The sequence below is a fragment of the Narcine bancroftii genome, chromosome 2 (genome assembly GCF_036971445.1).
Source record: "Narcine bancroftii isolate sNarBan1 chromosome 2, sNarBan1.hap1, whole genome shotgun sequence".
Classification (NCBI taxonomy): Eukaryota; Metazoa; Chordata; class Chondrichthyes; order Torpediniformes; family Narcinidae; genus Narcine; species Narcine bancroftii.
The window spans coordinates 66,030,003-66,055,297 of record NC_091470.1 but is presented as its reverse complement, the minus strand read 5'-3'; the positions used below and the strand labels follow the sequence as shown (position 1 = coordinate 66,055,297).

At 44.1% G+C, this 25,295-nt stretch overlaps 2 protein-coding genes and 1 long non-coding RNA gene across 9 annotated transcripts in view; 1 reads left to right on the top strand and 2 right to left on the bottom strand.

The window, feature by feature from the left end:
* The window catches only part of LOC138753660 (armadillo-like helical domain-containing protein 4), a 69,806-nt gene extending 68,495 nt beyond the window's left edge, over positions 1-1,311 (bottom strand). For all 4 annotated transcript variants that reach the window (XR_011351339.1, XM_069916911.1, XM_069916913.1 and 1 more), the window contains exon 1: positions 1,224-1,311. The gene's annotated coding sequence lies outside the window, so the exon portion shown is untranslated. The remainder of the gene's footprint in view (positions 1-1,223) is intronic.
* A 16,823-nt stretch (positions 1,312-18,134) lies between these two features.
* Positions 18,135-25,030, bottom strand: LOC138753659 (uncharacterized). 3 transcript variants are annotated; one of them, XR_011351336.1, is made up of 4 exons: positions 24,200-25,030; positions 20,604-21,608; positions 19,839-19,929; positions 18,135-19,006 (listed from the first exon to the last, which is right to left on the bottom strand). It is a non-coding gene; the product is annotated as an uncharacterized lncRNA (long non-coding RNA). The 3 variants fall into 3 exon arrangements; XR_011351338.1 differs by lacking the exon at positions 20,604-21,608 and having other exon boundaries at positions 19,839-19,932; XR_011351337.1 differs by lacking the exon at positions 20,604-21,608.
* The window catches only part of actr10 (actin related protein 10), a 27,973-nt gene continuing 27,039 nt past the window's right edge, over positions 24,362-25,295 (top strand). The window contains exon 1 of one of the 2 annotated variants that reach the window (XM_069916908.1): positions 24,362-24,689. In XM_069916908.1, coding sequence (XP_069773009.1) covers positions 24,613-24,689 — 77 coding nt within the window. In that variant the 5' untranslated portion in view covers positions 24,362-24,612. The remainder of the gene's footprint in view (positions 24,690-25,295) is intronic. The other variant, XM_069916910.1, reaches the window with a different exon arrangement.

The following is a 25,295-nucleotide window of genomic DNA, read 5'->3' as shown; positions in this document are numbered from 1 at the left end:
AATCCCAGAATTTCAAACTACTGAAACCAAGAATGAGAAATGGTTATTAATGACCAGTTTTGTTCTGTGACCAGTTTTCTCTCTGTTTTTGTCTGTAGTTCTTAGTTGTTCATTTATTTTTGAATACTCCAACCAAGGCCAGTTTCAAACAGTGCTTTTTTTTCTCTTCAGCAACACTCTGTGTACCCAAACCTGATGTTGATTAACAAATGAAAGGTAGCAGGATCTAAATATGGACCAACAAGTGACTGGACTCCTTATATATTTTGCATAAAACTTGAAAAATGGTTTTGCAGCAATCACAATATATCTGCAAAACTAAATTATCACATGATTAGAGAATCACTGGTAATTCTATATTACGTTTTTATCTTTTGAAAGAGCATTGGCAATTGAATGAGAAAATCAAAGCCACAAAAAACAAATCTTATTTGGTCTCAGCATCTAAGAAATAGCATTAAATGCAACACATCATTATTTGTTAGGTATAAAAGGGTACTGAAAAAAATTAAAAACTGCATCCAAATACAATAAATCAACATGGTCAACAATGCAATGTCAAACAAATGCTCTTTTGTGGCATTTTGTCAAATATTTAAAATGTTAAGGTTCACAATCATGTCATACTATACCTAAGGGGAAGAATGGTGTAAGGGGGAAAGATTTAGACTTGATCAGTCAGCAGTTGAGGTGACATACTCTTTGTGCAATTTCGTTGGTCACATGTGTTCAGGCCAACAGGAAAATGTTACTGGTAAACATGGCACACATCATGCAGATGCCTATTGGAAGGTTACAGCTCTGAGCCGCTGAACGTAACGGGACAACCAAATGTACGTCGTGTCCACAGGTAACGTTACAGGATTGAAACTATTCTTTTAATATTAAGCCCCAATTACCAATAGGACAAAAAATTGAAATCTACAGAGTTGACGATTGGAAGCCAAGCGCCAGGGTTCAATTTCATTGGGAATTTTATGGCTATTTGGTGGAAGGAAATGTGATGAAATGTGGAATATTTAGCCTCGTCGGAAATAAAAGCGCAATTCACCAGATTTCTGTTCTCACCTATTCCCGATCATCCGGATTTATGCAGCTGACGTTTTTTTTTTGCCTTTAATTCATTCGCAACATGTTATTTAGCAACCTAGAGAAGGTTTGCATTGCTGGGTTTTTTTAAAATGTAATAATAAACTGGTGAGATAAATCAAATCTCCACTTACCTGCTTCCAAAGGAGACTCTACCGGTCTCAATTACATTCTTTATTTCGCTATGAATTCTTTCAATGTATGTATTGTCTTCAAGCCCGTGCGCTCGGAATGATTCTCAGCGCTCGTCACTGGATGGGTTCTCCCACAACGTCGTGCGTTTGAATGGAGCAGTGCACGCCCAATCCCAGGATCCGCAGCCACCCAGCCTTGGAGCCCTCTGCCAACCCAGCCTCTTCATTAACACAATTGCAAGAGCTGGAAATATTTGAACATGAACTGAAAATGACATCATTCCCCTAGGATAAAAAGAAACTGGCTGATGCCAACATCTCTTCAATTATATACCAGAGAATCAGTTCAACAATCACCTTTTTTTGGTTAATTTAGGAAAGGAGCAAACAAGAAATTTGCTGTCTGATCTGGAGTTTGAGAAAAAAACAAAATCAAGGCGAGTCATAGCTGAAATTACTGGCATGGAACTTCGACTTATTGCTGGTGGCCAGGCACTAAGTCTTTGAAAGGCACTCTGACCTCTGGCCTGTCATGGTTTTACAGATGCCCAGAGATAATACCCCTGCAGCAAAATGGGGTTGGAGGAGCAACTGATCAAAGGTGGTTGAGCTTACCACAGAAAGTTTCACCCAACCCCCTGCCAAACCACTTCCAGCTGAATTCCAAGATGGTCCCTGACTATGATCAGAGAAGTGCTTGGTTTAGGGATAATAATTAGGAGGGGAAAACCTCTATTACCCCCTCAAATAATCTTTATCAACAACTCTCTGGAATTTCTTTGTTTATCACCTAGCAAAAGGTGTGCAATACAAAATTGGTACGTGTTTTAAATATAACCCAATTGTAATTTCAAATAACATTAGTGGAGAGAGTAGAGAGTACCAAGTTCCTTGGAGTTCACTGAACTAATGATTTATTGTGGACACTCAACATCTCTTCACTTGTCAGTAAGGCACCACAGCAAGGAGGAGTCACGTGATGGAGTAGTGGGTGGTCGGGTGGAAACAGCCCTCTCCAGAGAAAAGAAAAAGTGTGAAAAAACAGAGCTCAATAAACATAAAACACAGGAAGAGAAAGATAAAGTTACAGAGAAGAGACAAAAGATGGCATCCAAAAGAGAAAAAGTAAGAATAACAGAGAAAAGGGAAGAAGGAAAATCACTGGAGAAGAAAGAAGAAGGTCTTACCTGCACATCAGAGCAGAGAGCCACTGTGGAGAGGAGCGGCCGATCTCTGATGTTGGTGAGTCCCCAGAGGAGCAATTCTCTCCCGACCGGCGGACTTCAAAAATGGCTCTGAGCCAAGAAGAGATGCGCAACTGCGCATGCGTGAAGAGTTGCGCATGAGCAGTGCGCAAGTAAAGAAGATCAACGCCAATGGGAGGGGGACTCAGCTGAGGAGCGGCCAGCTATAGATCGGCCAGCTGAGAGATGCCCAGTATCGGGGCGATCGGCTGGGGAAAGTAAAGAAGAATAGTGAGAAAGAGAACCAAGGGCGGGAAGAGGATGAGCAGCAACGGGGCGTCCGGCAGGGGAACGACCTGTGGCAGGAGACCCAGCAGCGGGTCGGCCTGTCGCAGGGGGCCCAGCAGCGGGTCAACCTGGAGCGGGAGCCCCAACAACAGGAGACACAGTAGCTGGAGGCCCAGCAAGGATACAGAGCAGCTCACCAGAGAAGGATGGAGATACACAGATACAGAGAAGAGAAGATGACACAGACATAGATACAGACACAGAAGACCAAGAATTTCAAAGGAAAGAAGGTAAAATAGAAGGACAAAGTTTAGATAAACCCTTTTTTGAAGAACAAATGAGGTCATTGAAAGAATGGCTATCATTAGAATTTAGATCAATCAAAAGAAAAATTAAAAGAGCTGAAGACAGAATGCAAAGCTTAGAGTTGGTCATGACTGAAATGGGGAAAAGAGTAGAAAATGTGGAAGAACGAAAAGCTGCTGTAGAAATGGAGATAAATGATTTAAGAGGGAAGTTGGAAGAGAGCAAAACAAAAAATTTAAGAGACAGAAGATTTATTGTCACAAAAAATTGACATATTGGAAAACTACAGTAGGCAAAACAACATAAAAATAGTGGGCCTGAAAGAAGGCAAAGAAGGGTCAGATATGAAGGAATTTATAAAAGGATCCCGAAGGTGCTGGGAATAACAGACTCACATGAAGAAATAGAAATTGAAAGGGCGCAAAAAGCGCTAGTACCGAAACCGCCACCATATCAAAAACCTATATCCATAGTGGTAAAATTTCTAAGATATACGAATAGAGAAAACATACTGGAGCAGGCAAGAAAGAAGGTTAGAGAAGACAATAAGCCATTGGAATATAAGGGACAAAAAATATTTTTTTTACCCAGACATAAGCTTCGAACTTTTAAAGAGGAAGGAATTCAACACGGTGAAAACAATCTTACGGAAGAAAGGCTATAACTTTATATTAAGATATCCAGCGGTATTCAAAGTATTCATTCCTGGGAAACAGAATAGACTGTTCTTGGACCCAAAGAAATTCCAAGAATTTGCTGAACATTTGCAGGACAGGAGAAGAGAGGAGGAGTGACAAGAAGGATAACTGGCAAGAAAATATACAAAAATATATAATAAATATAAAGTAAAGATAATGTATATATAAAGATTTAAAGATGGATAAGAAAAGGGGAAGAAGGAAAAAAAAGAGAGAGCTTTGTTATAAGTATAGGAAAATAGTGTTCTCTGGGGTGGGAGAATAAGGGTCACTGCGAAATCGGTTGACACTTGCGAGTAAGTTCACAAACTGAATGGAAAGGGGAGTTGTGGTTGCTGTCAAGGGACAGGAGGCAATCCAAGGAGAGGAGGTTCATTTGGGGTTAAAGGGTTATTGCTTGTGGGGATTGTTGGGGTATTTCATGTCTTAAATGCGTTGTCACATATTGAGATTAAAAAGGAAAACTTAAAAAAACAGTAATGGAAAAAAGGAATGGAGGTGGTGAAAAGGTGGAAAAGAAGTGAAAATAAAGATATAAGATGGCCACATTGGACAAAATGACTATAAACATTAATGGAAAATATAACCAAGTTTAAGAGAAACTATCCCATTGGGGAAAAAAAATCACATATAATTTAAAAGACAAAGTTATAATGATTGGGGAAACCTGGGAATCATATATGGAACATGGGAGAAAGAGCAGGCCTAGGACCACCACCACCTAAAATGATAAGAAGATAAACACGATCAGATTTAATGTGAATAAGTAGATGATACGTCTTTTTTGTTTGTATTCCTTTTGTATAAAGATATTGTTTTATTGTATTTTATATGTCCAATATTTACTGTTTTTGGAGGGGGGTAGGAAAGGGGAAGGGAGGGATGGGGGAAAAATAGAGAAAATGTCACTGTGAATATTTAAAGAGATGCATCTGTAATATATTGGTTGATATGGTTCATAGTGCGATAAATAAAGAATTACAAAAAAAATGGAAGGCACAACAGCAACTGCACTCCCTGAGAAGACTGAAACTGGCAAGGCTAGCAGCCTTCTACAGGACCTCTATCAAGAGTGTCCCTGGCTGACTGCATCACAGATCACGATGTGGTACAGTTGCTGCAGAGAAGGGGATCGCAGGACAATTTACAGGAGTGCCAGATAGGATCAGTGGAGTCTTCCTCTCCACACTCCCCCCCCCCCCACCACCCCAGCACACACACATTGACGTGATCTACTGGGATCATTATCTGCAAAATCATTGAGGACCTCTTGCACCCCACACACAGCATCTTTCAGCTGCTCCTGCCAGGAAAAAAATACGGGAGGATCAGAGCCAGCACCTTCTTCCCACGGGCTGTGAGAATGCTGAATGACCAAAGAACTGCTCACACTAACCATCCGAGACTCTCATATTCATGAAAACTATCTTTATTTATTTATTTGTATGTATGAATACTTGTCCTGCATATGTATTGTCTGTTTGTATGTATGTTTTGTCTGGTTGTTTGCGTGTTTTGCACTGAGGACTGGAGAATGCTGTTTTGTCAGATTGTACTTGTACAATCAGATGACAATAAATGACATTAGCTAAAAGGAAAATCAGATGAGATGTCTATTAGCTGAATAACTCACTACCAGGATTTCACATTTTAATTTTAAACACATTAATATTAATAAAATTTGTAAATGTGCGCAATAGTGACATAATGCAAGTCATGCATTTAAACTATGACAGAATGACAGAAGTTAGACAAGAGAATCTGCAGATGCTGGGGTTGAAATTCTCCAGCACATCTGTGTATTGCCCAGAATAACACGAGTTTTCCTTTATATACATTCCTGAAGCAAATAGTGAGTGTGGGTGACACAAACATACTGCTGGAGCCAGTGATGTCACTAGGGTGGGTGTCACTCAGTGTGATAACTCATGGTGTCACCCCCCCCCCCCACCATGGACTACCTCCCGTACCAGAATCCTTAGTAATATTTTTTGTACTAATGTTTCTCGTAAATCATCATTCCCATTTATCACTGAATATAATAGCAATAGTAGTGAGATAAACAACTAACAAAATTAAAATTACACCTTTAAATTACAATCATACTACTTCGTCCTCAAAAACGTTGTTGATATAGGTTCATAAATACTAATAGCCACAATATTGTAGCTGAAACACCAGAAGATTTGACAAAAGCAGTGACTATAAAAACACGAGCAGCAACGGAAACAACAGCACGTGCTTGTAGCGTGGGCAGACGAAACCATGTGATTCGAAGTGTATTCATAATTAGGTAATAATGACAGCTCTGACCGAAGCACATTAGAAGGTTCAAAGAGTAAATTGGCATAGAGTTTTAGCCTTGTAGGTATATTGATATATGTACGCATTATAACTAACTAATGGGATATTTTTATTAAAAATAAAAAATTTCTGCTGAAACACTACGCAACCATTTTATAGGCAGTCATTTTTGGTGTCACCCCCTCTGATGGTGTCATCCAGTGCATGCCAGTGATGCCAGTGGCTGCAGCATCCATCTGCAGGGTTGTTGAAAAAGTCTCATAGCATGGTATCTTTTATCGTTTTAATCTGCTGATGTCTTAACCATGCCCAAAATGGATGTTGCCACCAGCTGTAGGAGCTGCTGAGACTTCCACCCTTATCTTGGAGCCTGGGATATTCACATAGATATGCCAAAATTGTCTGCCAATCACTTGTTTGTCTTCAGTAAAGATGAAATTATCACCTTGCAGCAGAATACACAGTTCAGGAATTTTTGTGGTTATCTCCTGAACAGATCAATTTCCAACAAGCTGAACCACTGCTGATAAGTTGCTGAGCTTGGCCCTGGTGAAATGTCACAAATTTTTGCAGAGTATCAATGGATGCACTCTTTAAAGTCATCTTTCCATAACTAAGCAATCTATAATCACATAGTGATTTCAGGAATGTTAGTTTCTCTGTCCCAACATGCTCACAGCATGTTTGAACTGTGCATCTGCCCAGAACAGAGTGTCATCTTCCCTGGATGACTGATGCCACTGCGTTGAAACAGGCAGCATTCAAGGTGCTAATGAAGAATGGGAGGGAGATGCCACACTGAGAAGTGAAAAGGATGCTTCTTTTTCTCCCCAAATTATTTTCAACCAACTTGACATACTTCCCACGTAATATCAAAATACTGAGCAAGCCTTGCAGGTCAAAGATCTCCTCATGTCTAAATACACAGGCCCTTTTTTAAAAATTATATCCAGTTCCTCAGCATGAAAGAGTGGATGGGCTTTAAATTTGGACCTTTCCCCAAACAGCCTTTGTAACAGTAATACCAAAGAGATGCATGTGTTCAGACCTGAGGAGAATTTTGCTCTGCAAGCCATTCTCCTTTTGATCTACCATGGCTCAGAAACCAGCAATGTCTTAATTTAAAATGTTTGTCCTTGTTTTTAAATCCCTCCATGACCTTACCATTTTTGGTCATAATCTCCAACAACTCACAAATTTATGAGATGTCTGCATTCCCCATCTCTTTTTCTCTCTCTTGTTCTTCTTTGAAAATTACTTTAAAACCTCCTTGATCGTTTTAACCTCCCGTGCTAATATTTTCTTGGGTAGATTATGTCATTTTTAAGGTCAGACAAAGAACACTGGAACCTGAGCTTTCCTTGTATCCATTATAATAGCAATAGAAAAGTTGTAAGCAAAAGGAAATAATATGTATTGTGAATTGCAACATATAAATGTACTTCTTATTTGCAAACTTTATTTAAAGCACAATTCAGAGTTTTTCCTAAGTATCTGAAATAATTTCAGAACCTACTATGAAACCAAATGACTGCTCTGTACTGTGTGCTAGAAATTGTGATAGAGCTCAACACATGGAAGAAGCAGTTCAAACTCATTTTTCACTGACTTGAAAGATTAGTATTCAGAACACATTTCAACTGCAACAACAGGCTCAGTCATTGGGAGAATAGCTATGAGACAAATACTACTTTACCAGGAGAATGACAAATGGAAATAGAACAAATTAATGATTTAGTGCATTTTGTAACAGTGGAAGGGCAAAGACAAGGTAAGATTAGAAATGGGTGTAGATATAGAAAGTTAGACATAATACTAGCAAAGATGAACATAAATAACTTCAAGATACAATCTGAAGAGCATTTCTGGAAGCTGTGGTATTCTCTATTTATATTATGTTTTAGAACTATTTATCAGTACCACAATATCAAACCTAACAGAATTGAATTTTCCTGATTACAAGCTATTCTATTGTGTAGTTCCAATTTATAACTTGCCTTGTGATTGAAATTCTTTCCACACCAAATCTACTCATCTCTTAAATCTCAGCTTGTCTTCATTACTTATCTCTTACACCTTGCCAGTTCAAGCCTTGTTACAGAAACAAGCACCCAATTAATGCTGGCATTTGAGTGCTCTGTTAAGTGACAACTGCTCTGTCAATAGTATTGTTTTTCAAATAGGATTATGAATTGAATCTATTCTGTTTTCATCCACTTCCTCTAATTTTTTTTTGTCTGCATCAGAACAAACCTTCACATTGGAGGTTCGGATCCGGAGCTCGGGTTGCCAATGGTTTGGACTGGACTCTGTGTGGCTACGGGAGCTGCGGAAGCACTGAAGGTGAATCTAAGGACATTCGGTGACTCTGGGGGGGACGACTCTCTTTTGCTTCTTTCTTTCTGACTGTAGATATGACTGTAAGAGGCAGTTAGGCAATTCCTGCCGGTGCCGAATCTGTCTGCCTTGCAGCAGGCAAAAATAAATTTTGTGTAATATGAACACTGTTTTATTACTATGATAATAAATTGAATCTTGAAATAATTACATGGTAGACCTCATAGTATGCTCTGTCTTTCACTTGTACATTTGCTCAATGTAATCAGATTATACAATAAATTTTGGACCTAAGATGACATTATTGATTAGTAAATACATCCATTTGATAAACATAATTATAACCATTGACTCATGGTAAACATTTTTGTTTTTTTACAAAATAATTGATAGTTTTATTAAATCTGTATGCAGTAGCATTCTTCAGAATATGTAAGTATGGAATTCTGGGCAGATGACATAGGAGGCAACAAGCATAACATCAGGTACTGGTAGTAGTAATTATACTTTGCCAGTGATGCCTGAGAACTCACAAGACACAAAATATATTCCAATATCTCAATCAGAATTTGGATTATGCCTCTTGCCTTTCACACTGTGTCTCGTTGAACCTATGTTTTGGAATAGTTTGTATTCTTCTGTGATTGCAACAAGCATAACATCAGGTACTGGTAGTAGTAATTATACTTTGCCAGTGATGTCTGAGAACTCACAAGACACAAAATATATTCCAATATCTCAATCAGAATTTGGATTATGCCTCTTGCCTTTCACACTGTGTCTCATTGAACCTGTATTTTGGAATAGTTTGTATTCTTCTGTGGTTGCAATAAGCATAACATCAGGTACTGGTAGTAGTAATTATACTTTGCCAGTGATGCCTGAGAACTCACAAGACACAAAATATATTCCAATATCTCAATCAGAATTTGGATTATGCCTCTTGCCTTTCACACTGTGTCTTGTTGAACCTGTGTTTTGGAATAGTTTGTATTCTTCTGTGGTTGCAACAAGCATAACATCAGGTACTGGTAGTAGTAATTATACTTTGCCAGTGATGCCTGACAACTCACAAGACACAAAATATATTCCAATATCTCAATCAGAATTTGGATTATGCCTCTTGCCTTTCACACTGTGTCTTGTTGAACCTGTGTTTTGGAATAGTTTGTATTCTTCTGTGGTTGAGGACAATTATTCTGATTAGTTGAGCTGATCACAATGACAGCTCAATTCTTTATTAATTGTGATGTTTCGATGGCACTGAACCCCAATAGTTTTGGAGGACATACGTTTTAGTAGATAACCAAGAAGCAAAGACCAATGAAGTAAAGCATCAACCAAAAAGCTCTTACAAATTATTTTTACTCTTTTATTACAAATGTACAAAATAGTTCAAATTGTAAATGGATTACTGACACAGTGTTCTTCAGATTCCAGATTTATTGTCAGAGTACATTCATGACATCATATACAACCCTGTCATTCCCACCATTTGCCCAGCTATATTCCAAAAGATTAGATCCAGTATCTCCACTAATAGAACTGGCTCAAAAGGACAACATGGTCGTCGATGCACTCTCACGACCGGCCATCTGTGTGCTGACACCCGGCCTCGACTTCGACCAGCTTGCTGGTTGCCGGGCTGGACTTATACTCCCAGCCTGGACCTGGCTGAGAACCATGCTGGGGGATGCCAACTTCACTCAGGTGTCACATTGTCCCCCAGCGCAGGCTTCTGAGCCTGGTGCTAAAAAGAAGGGGTAACCCCCCGATGGTGCCATTTTGGCTGCCTACCCCACCATGTGGATTACAAGCGGGGCCAATTCGCCTGCCTAGCGGCATGCCACCACAGAGCAACCCCCCAAGAACCGGCGCCAATGTCCTTTTTAGCTGGGCGACCTCGCTTCTTGGGCTGGGTCACAATCACTGGTTCGGTGGAGTTGAGGTGAGCTGGCTTCAGCCTGTCAACAGTAAACAGCTCCCGCCTACCGCTGTTGTCCAGCGTAAATGTAGACCCTGAATGCTGGACAACCCTGTACGGTCCCTCGTAAGATCTCTGCAGAGGTGCCACAGATGGGCCCCGCCAAATAAAAATGTACTCCGCGGAGTACATGGCCGTGTGCCATGTCTGGGCGGAGGCAGGGGTGTAAAGGAGTCCAAGTGGGCCCGGAGGTGGGGAAGTAGCTCGTGCGGCGACCTCTAGGGGTTGTGAGGTGCATTGATGAACTCATCGGGCAGTGCCAGTGGTGTGCCGTAGACCAGCTCAGCTGATGATGCCTGCAGATCCACCCTGGGCGTGGAGCGGATGCCCAAGAGCACCCAAGGCAGTTCGTCCACCCAGTCGGGACCGGTGAGTCGGGCCATAAGTGCCGACTTAAGGTGACGGTGCAGACACTCGACCAGCCCATTGGCCTGTGGGTGATAGGCTGTGGTGAGGTGTAGCTCAATCCCCAACCTGTTGGCGAGCTGTGCCCAGAACACAGAGGTGAACTGGGTGCCCCGATCGCTGGTGAGGTGATTCAGAACGCCAAACCAGGTGACCCAACCTTGCAACGGGAGCAGGAGTCCATGGAGGCGTCCGGCATCAGGATCACCTTGGGCCAACGAGTGGTGCGGTCTACCACCGTAAACAGGTAATGGTTGCCCCGGGAAACTGGTAAGGGCACGACTATGTCCACGTGAATGTGGCTGAACCGTTCCTGGACGTGCTCGAACTCATGCACGGGCACCCTGGTGTTCCTGTGCACCTTGGACATCTGGCAATGGGTGCATGTTCTGGTCCATCACGTGATCTGCTTCCACAGCCCATGCCAGACAAACCGCTCTGCCACCATACGGACCATGGACCTGATGGATGGATGCAAAAGGTCGTGGATGTGATGGAAGACTTGCCTGCGCCACTGCTGGGGAACCACTAGCAGTGGGGTGCCCATGGAGACATCATACAGGATGGTGCCTTCGCCGCTAGGAGTCGGGAGGTATCAGAACCACAGACCCATGATGGCAGTCCTGAAGGCTCGCGTCTCCTCGAGGACTTCTGGTCCCAGGCAAGCTGGTCGAAGTCAAGGCCGGGTGTCAGCACACAGATGGCTGGTCGTGAGAGTGCATCGGCGACCACGTTGTCCTTCCCCACCTTGTGCCAAATGTTGGTAGTAAATTCCGACGCAAAGGAGAGGTGACGCTGCTGGCGGGCCGACCAGGGATCATTTGCCATCGCGAGTGCCTGAGTAAGGGGTTCATGGTCAGTGAAGATGGTAGAAGTCCTCCCATCCAAGAAATAGTGGAAATGCCGCACCGCCAGGTACATGCCCAGTAACTCACAGTCGAAGGCGCTATACTTGTGCTCTGGTGGGTGGAGAAGCTGGCTGAAGAATGCCAGCTGATTCCATTGTTCATTCATCTGCTGCTCCAGGACGGTGCCAATGGCTGTAGCAGAGGCATCAACAGAGAGCGCCATATGCAGGTCAGTGTACGAGAGGGGGAGCATGGTAGCCTTTGCGAGGGCATCCTTGGTGGCCTCGAATGCACTGCAGTCCTCTGCAGTCCAGGTGAGCATTTTGTGCTTGGCTGTGATGAGGACAAATAGCAGCTGCATAATGTGCACGGCTCCTGGGATGAATCGGTTATAGAAATTGACCATACCCGAAAACTCCTGCAGCCCCTTGAGGTTGTCCGGGCATTGGATCTCCTTGATAGCGGCGACCTTCGTAGCGGTGGACATGGCTCCTTTGGCCATGATGATATGCACCTAATGTGTTATCAGTTTCAATATTGTAATCCACACGATTTTCTCATTAGTCAGATGGTTATCAAAACTTTCTCTAAGCAGCAAAACACATGTAATCCCAATACACTTTTATCCAAAGAGACTCTTTCCCGACTGGCACTTGGCTGGGTGGGTTAATTGTGAGGCCGAAGTCAGCCAGCCAGGAGAAGAGGCCGCACAGGTGGGCCTTGTGTTGCACCCGATCCCTGCTGGCAATGAGAATGTAATCCAAGTAAATGAAGACGAAATCCAGGTCCCTGCCCACTGAGTCCATGAGGCGCTGGAAGGTCTGAGCAGCATTCTTTAGCCTGAATGGTATGCGAAAGAATTTGATCAAGCCAAAGGGAGTGATGATGGCCGTCTTGGGTATGTCCTCAGGATGCACTGGGATTTGGTGATATCCAAGCACCAGGTCAACCTTGGAGAAAACCCTCGCACCATGCAGGTTGGCCGTGAAGTCCTGGATGTGAGGAATGGAGTAACAGTCACGAACTGTCACCTCATTGAGCCATCGATAGTCTCCGCAGGGGCGCCAGCTGCCGGAGGCTTTCAGGACCAGGTGGAGCGGCGAGGCCCACGGGCTGTCGGAGCGCTGGATGATCCCCAGCTCCAGCAGATGCGAAAACTCTTCCTTTGCCACCTGGAGCTTGTCAGGCGGGAGCCGGCGTGCCTTGGTGTGAACCGGTGGACCCTGGGTGGGGATGTGGTGGAACACCCCATGGCGCGGTGAGGCAGTGGAGAACTGTGGCCTGAGGAGGGCCGGAAACTTATCCAGAATTCACTGGAACTCGTCTCTGGGTGTGCTGATTGTGGACATCTGCAGCTGCTCAATGCGGGAGGTGTCAAGGCGAATGGCCTGGAAAGTCCGGGCATCTACCAGGCACCTACCTTGAATGTCCACCAGGAGGCCATTGGCTAGGAGGAAGTCGGCACCCAGGATGGCGGTTGGAAGGGATGAGACGGTGAACCTCCATAAGAACTTTCGCCAGCAGATCTGGAAGTAGACTGTCTTGTTCCCATACGTCTGGATCTCTATTGCGTTGGCCGCACGGAGGGGAGATCCTCGAGGTCGGTTCCTGGACTCGATGGTCGTGGCCGGGATGATGCTGATCTGGGCCCCAGTGTCAACGAGGAAGCACTGGCCGCTGACTGAGTCCCACAGATAGAGGAGGCTGTGTCCTTGGCCAGCCGGCGCAGCCATTAACAGCGGCCGGCCTGCTCATTTCCCTGGGACGAGCAGGGCTGATGACACTTCCGAGCCTTGGTTTCCCAGCGCTGGTGGTAGAAGCAGAGGCCTGGAGCAAGTGTCATGACCCTGGTTATGCTCTTGGTGGCCCCTGCAGGGGCCGGGTATTCTACCGCAGCACTAGGGACAGGCTTGGCATGGTCATGCCCATGCCTTATGACCTGCTAGACCACCGAGCCTTCCGGGAATCACTCAAGCCATAGCACTTGGGCCTTCTGAGCAACCTTTCTCGAGTCGGTAAAGCTCTCTTGGGCCAGTTATGGCTGGATGTCGTTGGGCAGATGGTCGAAGAAAATTCGCTCAGAGTGGGCAGTTGGTGTGATCACCCATGAGCACGAGCATCTCATCCATCAGCTCCACCGGGGACCTGTCCACAAGGCATCGAGGTGCAGCATCCGAGTGGCACGTTGATGCCTGGAGAGTCCAAGGGATCCGGTCAGCACTCGCTTGATGGTCCCGTTTTTGTCCTCAGCAGGCAGGTGCTCAACGAAGTGCAGCACATGTTTGGCGGTGGCCTGGTCCAGGGCGGTAACCACATGGTAGAATTTGGTCGTGTCGGACAAAATCTGGCAGAGGTGAAACTGAGCCTCCACAGGTCCAAACCAAGTCTCCGACTCCTGAATCCAGAAGTCAGACAGCTTGACGACTATAGCACTGATCCCAGGTTAGCTCATGTTGGGTTCAAAGATGTTTGAACCAATCGGGGTCACCAATTGTAGTGGCAGCTACACTGCTACTGAAAGAACACACAACCAGACGGGTTGAGCTCAGTGAGCAGAAAAACTGGTTTATTGCTGGTTGCCAGGCTGGACATACTCCCAGCCCACACTTGGCTGAGAACCGTGCTGGGGGGCGCCGATGTCACTCGGGCATCACGTGGTCCCCCAGCGCGGGCTTCTGAGCCCGGTGCTGAGAAGAAGGGGAAACCCCCCCCCTGACGGCGCCATTTTAGCCAGCTGCCCCGCCCCGTGGATTACAAGTGGGGCTGGTTCGCCTGCCTAGTGGCATGCCGCCACAACTTAATACATTTGAGCACACTTTTTAACCACATTGGAACAGAATTAATATAATGCTTTATATTTGTAACTTCTCTTTGGATAAAAGTGTATTGGGATTACACGTGTTTTGCTGCTTAGAGAAAGTTTTGATAACCATCTGACTAATGAGAAAATTGTGTGGATTACAATATTGAAACTGATAACACATTAGGTGCATACCTGCAGCAAATTCTGGAATCAGAGTGCATCTGTGGAGTGAAAAACTGGTTTTCAGGCTGTTTGTCAGAACTAATGATAGATAAACTGGAAAAATATAATGGAGAACCCTATAGGAAGTTGAGTGGGGGAAAAATGTATTTGCAATAATAGTTGTGGAGTCAGCCTATTTTGTTTATCCCAAGAAAGTGAACACAAAAACTATGGAAGTTAGTTAGTTGTGGGCCACATGGAGATGAAGGAAGAGTGGAACTTTGAAGAAGAATTGATCAGATTTTCTAATTTGGGACAAGTAGTTGAGCTACTAATTCAGAGAGCTGAGGTGGGGGGGAGACATCTGCAAACATATGGAACAAAGAATACTTCATATATCTCATGAAAATGCAAGCACAGCCATGGTTCATATGGGTATGCATTGTGACATTTTACATTTCCAGTCAGACACATTGCAGGGGAAAGTAAAACTGTACTCATGCAGATTTTTGCAGTAAGAGGAAGTCTCTGGGAAATTCAAACATTGTCATTTATCCTATGTAAACTTTAGAATGTATTTGTCTGCAGAACAGGTACAACTTACCTCATTGTATCTGGTATTGAAATAGTTCTAAAACAATGTAGAAAAATGGATTAAAATTTTAAAATACAAGTATTAACTAATATCCCACGTAAAACCTATTTTTCTCAGTTTTTTTTTGCAAATATTACTTTAAAGATAATTCCACTTGGGATGGAATAAAACAAAAGATCTTCAGATCACTGCAGATTGCATGCAGTCAACCCCACCAAAAGGATATTCACAGTGTCCTCTAGTGGGAAGAATGCTCCATTAACATTTATGGAAAAATAAATTTTGTGGATTTCATTTCAAAGCTCTTTCTAATTCAAACTTAGTTTTCATTTATACTGTTAGCTTCGGTGTAATTTTCAAAATAAGATTTTTAAAATCCTCTATCATTTTTTACATTGATTGTGTTAGCAATATTTTTTCATAATTAAATATACACATATATTTGAGTTGAGGGGAATAATTAGTTCTTTGCTGGCTCATGTGGGAAAATTATGTGCCAGTGCAATTGCCGTTGGTAAAGTGTTACCAATGGCTAACAATTTGCTGAATTACAAGAGAAAATGAAGAAAGGCAAAACCTTATTCTCTGCCCTGGCCAATGCTAAAAAAATTAATAAGAACACAAGATATGGACACAAGAATAGCTCTCTTGGTGGTGAATTTCAAAGAATCAGCAAACTCTGGATGAAGAATATTTAGATATGATAATCTCCAGTGACAAACACCCTAACCAGGGCAAACAGCTCTGCATCTACCTTGCCAATCTCTAGAAGATTGTTGTTTAGAGGCAAAACAAAACTGCACATGGTGGGATCTGGGGCAAATAACGGACTGCTGGAGCAACTCAGTGGCCAGGCAGCATCTGGGGGAGGGCTGGGACAGATGACATTTCAGACAGTGAAGAGGAATGATAGCAAATACAAAGAGAGAATAAAAGGAGTGAAAGAGGGACCAAGTAGGGGTGAAGGATGGCAGATATAAGGGAAGGGTTGAATTGGGGGGACAGAGGGAGGGGAAGGTGAAAGTGAAGGAACCAGGAAGGAAGATGTAAATGAATGGGATGACTAGAGTGGGGGTGGGGGTTCATTGGAAAGAGAGTGAGAGGTATTGGAGAGGAAAGGGGACAGTGGGGAGCAGGATTACTGTTATGCTGAAGGCCCCATTTCTTTTGCAGTAGAACTCCATGATTCTATTCTCTAATTCTCTATTTTATGAAGCCCAGGATCATATATATTTAGAAACTGCTCTGACAACATATTTGCTACTTCCTGAGATTTAGATACCAACGTCTCTGTCATCTAGTCATCCCACTATAACTATATGCAGTAAAACCCCTGTTATCTGGAATTCAAGCAACTGGAAAAAAAAAGTTAAATAAATAATTTGTTTCTAAGAAATAATAATCAATAAAACTGACAGGAGGGGACTGTCTATTGCGTCAAGCATCACTAATGACGGGCTGGGGGTGGGTGGAGAGTCGCTAGTATGCATCAACCTAGACACTATTGACATGGGAGGAAGTGAGGCTGGATCTGACAGCCAGGGATGGCCACAACTGTATTGAGGGGGGGGACAGCACCTCGTTTGGGGGGCATGCCTGCGGTTCCCCCCCCCCCCCTTGGCGCTGACCCTGAGCTGGCAAGAGGCTTAAAGGTGAGACAGAAGGTGGGAGAGATGAAGAGGCAGGTAAAGGAAGAGACCACGGGGGAGGTGGCCAGAGAAAAGTAAGAAATGGAAACAGTAGAATCTGATCGAGGTGATCGAAGTTACATAAAATTAAAAATATTGATGTTCATGGCTATCTATGGATGAGGCCAAGGACAGACACATCAGTGTAAGAATCGTGATGAACACCAAAAAAAAGATGGTGCCTTGCAGCGGCTACTCTTTGAATGCAGCTCTGATGGAAATCATCAAATATTTGCAGACACCAACATATCTGTAAGTAATATTGTATTAAAAATGTTGAAAATTCCAGGATCGACAGAAAGGGTAAACTCCGGCAGCAGCCGGTGCTCGATTCCTTTAAGAAAGATCTGACCACTCGGACACAGAGTTGGGGGGGGGGGAAAGGGGGGGGTGTACTACAAGCTAAATTAAAACACTGGGCCTTGAGGCTTCTACTCCCTACCAACTTCCTAGCTAAAGTATAGTCTTTAGAAATTAAACTTGACAAATTCTGAGCAAGACTACTGCAGCAGGATGTGAGGGATTGCTGTGTGATGTGTGGGGAGAGTCTTGTCTATACCTCGATTTTTGTGAATCCGAGTCCAGGGACAGCACTCTTTGATCTGGCGAGTTATGTTGATCGTCTTTGATAAAATATGAATTACTCAATCCTACTCCTACGCGACATGAATCACCTGCAGTGTATGTGCCAAATGATTTACAACACTGTACTCGTGCTCCTTCAGCATGATGCTGTTCGCAAACCACTTCAGCCTGTTTACATCAGGCCTTTTGAGGTCTTACGATGCCACCCAAAGACTTTTGTGATTCACAAAAATGGGAAAGCTGAAATGGTCTTCATCAACAGGCTGAAGCCAGCGTATATCGACAGTCCATGTCCTGTGTTGGGCCAGATTCAGAGGGCCAGTTGCACCCCTGCCAGTTGGACTGTGCATCGCTTGTCTTGCAGTATCGTACGAGGTCAGACCAAACTATTACATAGTGGGACAGTTCCACTGAGGTGCCTCTTTGCATGGCTCGGAGGCTGGGTGGGGGGACAGTTGCCATGGTCACATTCTTACCTGTGTAGGGAGCGGTGATGGTTGCCACTGATTACGTATTTGAGGCAATGTGCGGGAGCAATAGCACGCATGCGCAGGTTAGTTCAGAAGGCTGGTAATGTGGTGATGGATCTCAGACACAGGAGGAGGAGAATGAGAGTGTCAAGATCACCTGTGTGGCAGAGAGTCAATGAAAAGGTCGGAGGGGTTTGGCTGGGTTGTTAAAGTAAGCCCGCGCTGTAATAAAACAAACAGCAGAAACAGCAGAATCAATTAAGTGAACAACAGTTTCTTTATTTCACCTTGGTAGCACTAACAGGAGTAAGGGGGAGATAATAAAAAGTAACTAATTCTCTACAATGAACCCCAACTCAAAGTATCATACTTTCATACACATTTTTGGTAGGGAACTGCATGAAATCCTTACGTTTCACATGAGTTACACACACCTGGAAATGTTGTGTTTACAAGAACATGTTATGCTGTGATTTCTATAAATGTCTGGAAATATTTGAGTGTCCTTCACCCAAGGTATATTGACATTCTTGTGGAGTTAGCTCTATCTCACTATGGCACAGATGTCAAGAAGGTAATTATGTTCTCACCATTGCACAAGCAACTACTGTATTTTCTCATCTAATCAATTAACCCTTTGTTAAGTGTTATGTCATAGACCAGCAGCAATAAAAATTCGCCCAATTGTATCTTTAAAACTATAATTTTTATGAATAACTATTAATAATATAAAATCTTACTTAACTCTAAACTTAACCCCCAACTATGTGCAAGTGTGTGTGTGTGTGTGTGTGTGTGTGTGTGTGGCAGATCCCAAACCATTACAGCTCAGGCATGATTCTAAAAAGTTCAAAGTTCAGACTTAGAAATATTTTGTGTTGAATCGCAGAATCTTTAAACTGTTGTTCAAGATAATTGTGAAATTGTTTGAGACACCAAGTCAACATACTTCTCAAAACTCATGAATTCTTATTGAGTTGCTTTCAGAGAAATGTTTCTTCATACGAATGATTTCACAATTCCCCTCTCTTGCTTGGAGATTACAGGACTTGTGGTTTCCACAATGATTTCACAAACCCAGGCAAGGGTTTTAAATGAAGTAACCATTAGAATGGTTATGATCCAACTGCAAAAATAATGTTACTTTCTTTTATCCATTTATGGGTAGTCAAAAATGAACATTATAATAGCATCACTGCTCTCTCTCTTAACAAAGAAAAGCAGTCAAAGTGGCCATCCTCTCCTGACAAGAACACAACAGCAGTCATTCTCATAGAATGTTACTGCATTTCTGACTTCAGAAGAATCTCTTTCATGATACTAAAATGCTGCTTTAAGTGTCTTTAATCACATGAATGCTTTGATATCTACTGATATCAGTTTCAATTCCCAAAATCAGGACTCATGGCAAATGCCTCCTGCTTGTCTACACAGGTCATCAAGCAAAAGGCTGTTTGTTTACACAGGTGTCTTTCTGAGCAAACATCCATTATTTCAAACTTTCAATAGAACAATCAACTCTGTTTTTATGACTGATACAGCTCCAACCAGAGCCTCTCTTCAAAATGATGTTTTGTGTGTGTCTTCCTTTTCAAAACCCACAAAGTGACTTCACTAAATATATATATATAACCTAAAGATTAATAATAGGCTAATTCTGTAACATAGCATATTCATGGTGTTTGGTGGGGTGAGGAATTCAGTGCTGCATCTGAGTGGAATAGAGTTGACTCCATTTTTGTGCTGAAAAACTGAGTGAGTGCATTCTTTAAATTATGTTTAATCTAGGTAAATTACTGCAGCTACACACTCCCCGATGAGCTGATCACCTTTTATGCCAGCTTTGGAAAAAAAAAATCAACTGTATCAGTGAGAATCTCTGCAGACACTGGTGATATGTTATCTGTTTCAGGGACTTATGTCAAAACATCACAAGGCACTAGGCTCTGACGGTGTACCTGGCAGGATAATGAAAATCTGTGCCAACCAACGAGCTGGAGTGTTAACAGACATGTTCAATCTCTCACTGCTGCAGTCGGAGGTTTCCACCTGCTTCAAAAGAACATCAATTACACCAGTACCCCAGAAGAGAAAGGTGAGCTGCCTCAATAATTATTGCCCAATAGCACTGACATCTACTGTAATGAAATGCTTTGAGAGATTGGTAATGGTAAAAATTGACTCATACCTCAGTAAAGACCTGGACTCACTGCAATTTGCCTATTGCCACAATCATTCCACAGCAGATGCAATCTCACTTCCACTCCACTCAGCCCTGGATTACCGCGACTATACCTACATCAGGCTACTTTTCATCAATTGCAGCTCAGCTTTCAACATCATTATCCCCTCAGTACTGGTCAGCAGCTTCAAAATCTGGGTCTCTGCTCCTCTCTCTGCAATTGGATCCTTGACTTCCTTATCAGTAGACCACAGTCAGTGTGGATCAGTAACAACATCTCCTCCTCACTGACAATCAACACAGGAGCACCTCAAGGATACATGCCTAGCCCACTGCTATACTCACTAGACACCCATGACTATGTGGTCATCACAATTCCAATGCTATCTACTAATTTGCGGATGACACCACAGTTGTCTGCTGAATCACTACGGCAATGAGGAAGCATACAGGAGGGAGATAGATCAGCTCATTGAGTGGTGTCATACTAACAACTTTGCATTCAATGATAGCAAAATCAAGGAGATGATTGTGGACTCACGATCTAGCCCTCATCGAGGGCTCAGTAGTGGAGAGGGTCGAGAACTTTAAATTCCTGGGTGTCAACATCTCCAAGGATCTGTTCTGGAGCCTCCATGTCCATGCAATCACAAAGAAGGCTCACTAATGGCTATACTTTGTGAGGAGTTTGAGAAGATTCGGTACGTCACCGAAGACTCTCAAAAATCTTTAAAGGTGTACTGTGGAGAGTATTCTGGGTGGTTGCATCACTGTCTGCTATGGAAGTGCCATTTACTCAGGACAAAAAAAAACTCCAGAGGGTTTGTTAACTTGGCCTGAGACATCACAGGCAACAGACTTCATTCCATTGAGGACATCTACGTGAGACGGTGTCTTAAGAAAACAGCCTCTATCCTCAAGGACCCCCACCAACCAGGCCATGCCCTCTTCACTCTGCTAAGATTGGGCAAAAGGTACAGGAACTTAAAGATGAGCGCTTAATGGCACAAGGACAGCTTCTTCCCTGTTGCCATCAGATTCCTGAATAATCAATGAACCAAAGGCACTGCCTTACTTTGACTTTTCGTGCACTATTTTTATTTATTTTTTTGTTAGGTGGCTTATATAAATGTTTGCACTGTGATGTTGCCGCAAAACAATGAATTTCTTGACTTGTTTATGGTGATAAATTCTGATTCTGACCTCAAGACAGGTGCTTAGCCCATGTTCTACTCTCAGTCACCAGACCAATTTTATAGTTCATATGGCAATTCAAGATGGAGAGGGTCTGACAGGTTATCGCGTACAAATCACCAGACAATAGAGGCAAGGGAGTATCCAACGTGGTCCTCATCCTCATGACCACTTTCATGTATGGCTGCATCAGGATGTGCGAGGGTATCAAGAGAACCTCAGGTGTTGCGAAGGAAATGGCCCAATGCCGCGCAATGTCCCAGATTTTGCCACACTTTTCATGGAAAAGTTCTTCTAGTCCAACACCTTTGACCACAAGGACATCAGGACAGCCTGGAACATCCTGCAGAAACTAAGAGACGACGACAGTTTCTTATTGACTTCAGCTCGGCATTCAACACGATCATACCTCAGTACCTGATAAGGAAGTTGGGCCTGCTGGGTCTAAACAGTCCCTCTGCAATTGGAATTGGATTCTCGACTTCCTGATGGGAAGACCTCAAGCAGTCTGGATCAGTAATAGCATCTCACACTGAGCACGGGGACCCCCCCCCCCCCCAAGGCTGCAGGCTTAGTTCACTCTGCTGACTCACAATTGTGCAGCTAAACACAACTTGAACCACATCATCAAGTTCGCTGACAACACTACAGTGGTGGGCCTTATCAGTAAGAATGAGGAGGCAGCATACAGAGATGAGGTGCAGACACTAATGAACTGCTGCAAACAACCTGTATCTGAACATTAAAAAAAAACAAAAGTGGTGGTAGTCATCTTCAGAAGGGCCCAGGGAGATCACAATCCCCTGATCATTGAGGGGAACCTCTACCATTGTATCATTTCCTCGGAGCGCACCTAGCAGATAATCTCACCTGGTCCCTTAACACCAGCCCCAGAGCCAAGTAAGCCCAGCAGTGCCTCTACTTCCTGCGAAGGCTGAGTAAAGTCCACCTCCCACCCTCCAGCCCCACTACATTCTACAGAGGATGCTTTGAGAGCATCCTGTGCAACTGTATCACCGTCTGGTTTGGAAGCTGTACCACCTTGGATTACAAGTCTCTGCAGAGGATAGTGAAATCAGCAGAAAAGACCATTGGGGAACCTCTTCTTAGCATGAAGGGTATCTACTACAATCGAAGCAGGCGGAAAGCAATAAACATTGTGAAACTCTACACACCTCTCATGTAAACTGGTCTCCCTTCTGCCATCTGGCAAGAGGTACTGTAGTACTTGGCCCCTTACGTCCAAAGTGGGAAACAGCTAGTTCCCCCAAGCCATCAGGCTCCTAACTCCCAGTACAGATGTGGATAGTGTGCGTGGACTTACAGTATATACATCTAATACCTTAATATTTTAATGTGCTAACTGTTTTCCTAACTTATATCTATGTAAATATGCTCTGTGGTCCTGGAAAAACGCTACCTTGTCTTACTATGTGAGGATGGTATGAATAAATAAAGATGACTTGACTTGAATCAATGGACCTGGGGGGTGGGGAGGCGGGTGTAGTGATTCCCTGAGCAGACTGTCCAGGTCATCTGGCGGAATGCCGCATTGCCAGGGTTCACAATCAGAGCTTTGTCTGGCTGGAGGTGAGAGATGTCATTCCAGTTTGATCCTTCCTGTACAAATGGAACATCACCCACCATGCATGGTGTCCTTGAGATGTCTGTGGTGGAGACAGTTGGCCATCTCTGCTGAATGCAGATTCACAGTTGTGGAGAAGAAGCAAGGGTATTTGTCACAGTTCATTCCTAGCAGCAGTGTGATAGAGAACTGTTGCTGGGGATGCCCAGAGTCAGACATCCAGAACTGCTGGAAGACCATCAACTGGGTGAAAGATGCACTTTCATCTGCCCAAAACCTGATGGTCTTTCAGCACATGGAGATGTTGGTGAGGGAATGCTGCCAACTTGCATATTCCAGGTTGCAAGAGTATGTGCTAAGGGATGCACAGAGACTTGATGCAGCCAACTTGCACATTCCAGGTTGCAAGAGTACGTGCTAAGGGATGCACAGAGACTTGATGCAGCCAACACAAGGGCGCTGTGGGGAAGGACTGCAGTCTAGATTCCTCCCATTACTGGGCATTGAGGGGCTGAGAAGAAGGGGAAGTGTCTCAACTAACAGAGGGGGAGAAGCAAAAATGTTCCTACCACAGGATGGTAATGGAGTAAGTACTGATATGTTTTCCTCCATTGAATAGCCCCTACCAGTTACTGTATATATCTGGCTGGCTTGCCCACTCATCCCTCAAGTATCCTCCCCTTTTACCCTGGCCATAAAGGTCACGTTACCTCCCCCTTTCTGGGAGTCCTGTACCTGGATCCGGGCCAGCCAAAGTCTTGTGTGCATTAAAGCCTATTGTTCCTGCTGCCTATGACTCTGTGGTTATTTTTAGAGCCTATCAGTGTATTTAGAGAACTTTGATGGGAATGTTTAGATAGGATTGTCACCAGAGGTGTGAAAAGACTTTGAACGGTTTCCTCTTTTTTTTGCAAACCATTTATTGTGAATAGCCTATTTTGGGGGAAAGATTTGGGGCAGGGAAGGTTGAATGCAGGTACAAGTGTAACACTTCTTACGGTCATGAATGGGGCAAATAAAAGGGTTCGTTGGATGAACTGAAATATTCGACCCACAAAACGACAGTGATCAGCCAATCTGCGTGTCGGGCACTACCAGTAACCGCAAAGACAAGCTGAGGGCTTTAATGCACAGAAGAACCTTGCTGGCCCGGATCCCTGGCGGGAAGGGAAAGGTGGCTCGACCTTTCTGGTCCAGGACCACGGGGGAGGAGTCCTAAGGTATGGGCCAGCTCCATATATACAACCAACAATGATAACTGTACAGTGGAGGAAATATATCACCACACTGCGTTTGGTCAGTTGGACATTAAAGTCACACACACAGGCGTCTGAAGAAAATAAATGGGCAGAACTCACAGCTCACTTCATGGGAAATGAATATATTGCTGGTTCCACGCATCCTTCACAAAACTAAAGCAACCTCCAGACTTTAATCCACCCAACGCTCCTGCAGACTCGGACCCCACGTGATGCTCGACACCCTGGACCCCACGTGATGCTCGACACCCTGGACCCCACGTGATGCTCGACACCCTGGACCCCAAAGTGAACCTAATTTTTAGTCCGCATTAGCGTGTAAAATTTTTCGAAAATTATTTCACGACAAATCATTGAAAAGGTAGCAATTGGGGGGGGAAGAGACTTTTTCCTTTCGAAACCAAAAATGGTCAACACGATCGGGCAATTGGGAAGACAGTAGGCGAGACGGAGGCAGGGGTCCTGCGGCGTGGCCGGTCTCCTTGAACCGAAGCAGGGGGTTCGGTTCCGAGATGCCGCTTTTTGAGGGCTTGGGGACTGGTGGCGAGAAGACGGCTGTGGTGATTGATCTGGGAGCCGCGTACACGAAGTGAGTAAAGCGGTTCCGAGGGGAAGGGGGCGAGTGCGCGGTAGCGTTAACCCTCCGGCCCGATTCCGTGTCTTCTCAGAAAGCGGTGCTGCAGAAATTCTCCTCGGAGTCGGCGAACCACAAAATGGATGATAAATGGAGGCCCTCCTGCCCCTGCCGTCAGTGGGCGATGTGGAGTGGTTCCAAGATGATTGGCAGTCGTTAAAAATTCTCCCTGGTTGATGTTGTGGGTGAGCAAACCGGGCTCGTGGTAAAAGCACACCATTCTGTGGTCACCGTGGGTGAGGTAAAATGCCGGAGAAACTCAGCAGGTCAAATGGTGTCCTTTACGTCGCAAAGGCTTGAGCCGAAACGTCAGTTATGAGAAAATGCTGGGGAGCGTCAGGATTTAAAAAAAAAGGGGGGGGCGGGTGTGGCAGGGCAGGAGAGTGGGGGGGGGGGGGAGCGAGGGAAGGGACAGCAGCACTGAGGAGGGGTTGGGGGAAAGGCATGGCTGTGTAGGAAATGGGGGAGGGGGAAGAAAAGGCGAGCAGGTTTGATGGAAAGCAGTGAAATTGATGTTCATGTCATCTGGCTGGAGGGTGCCCAGAGAGAAAATAAGGTGGT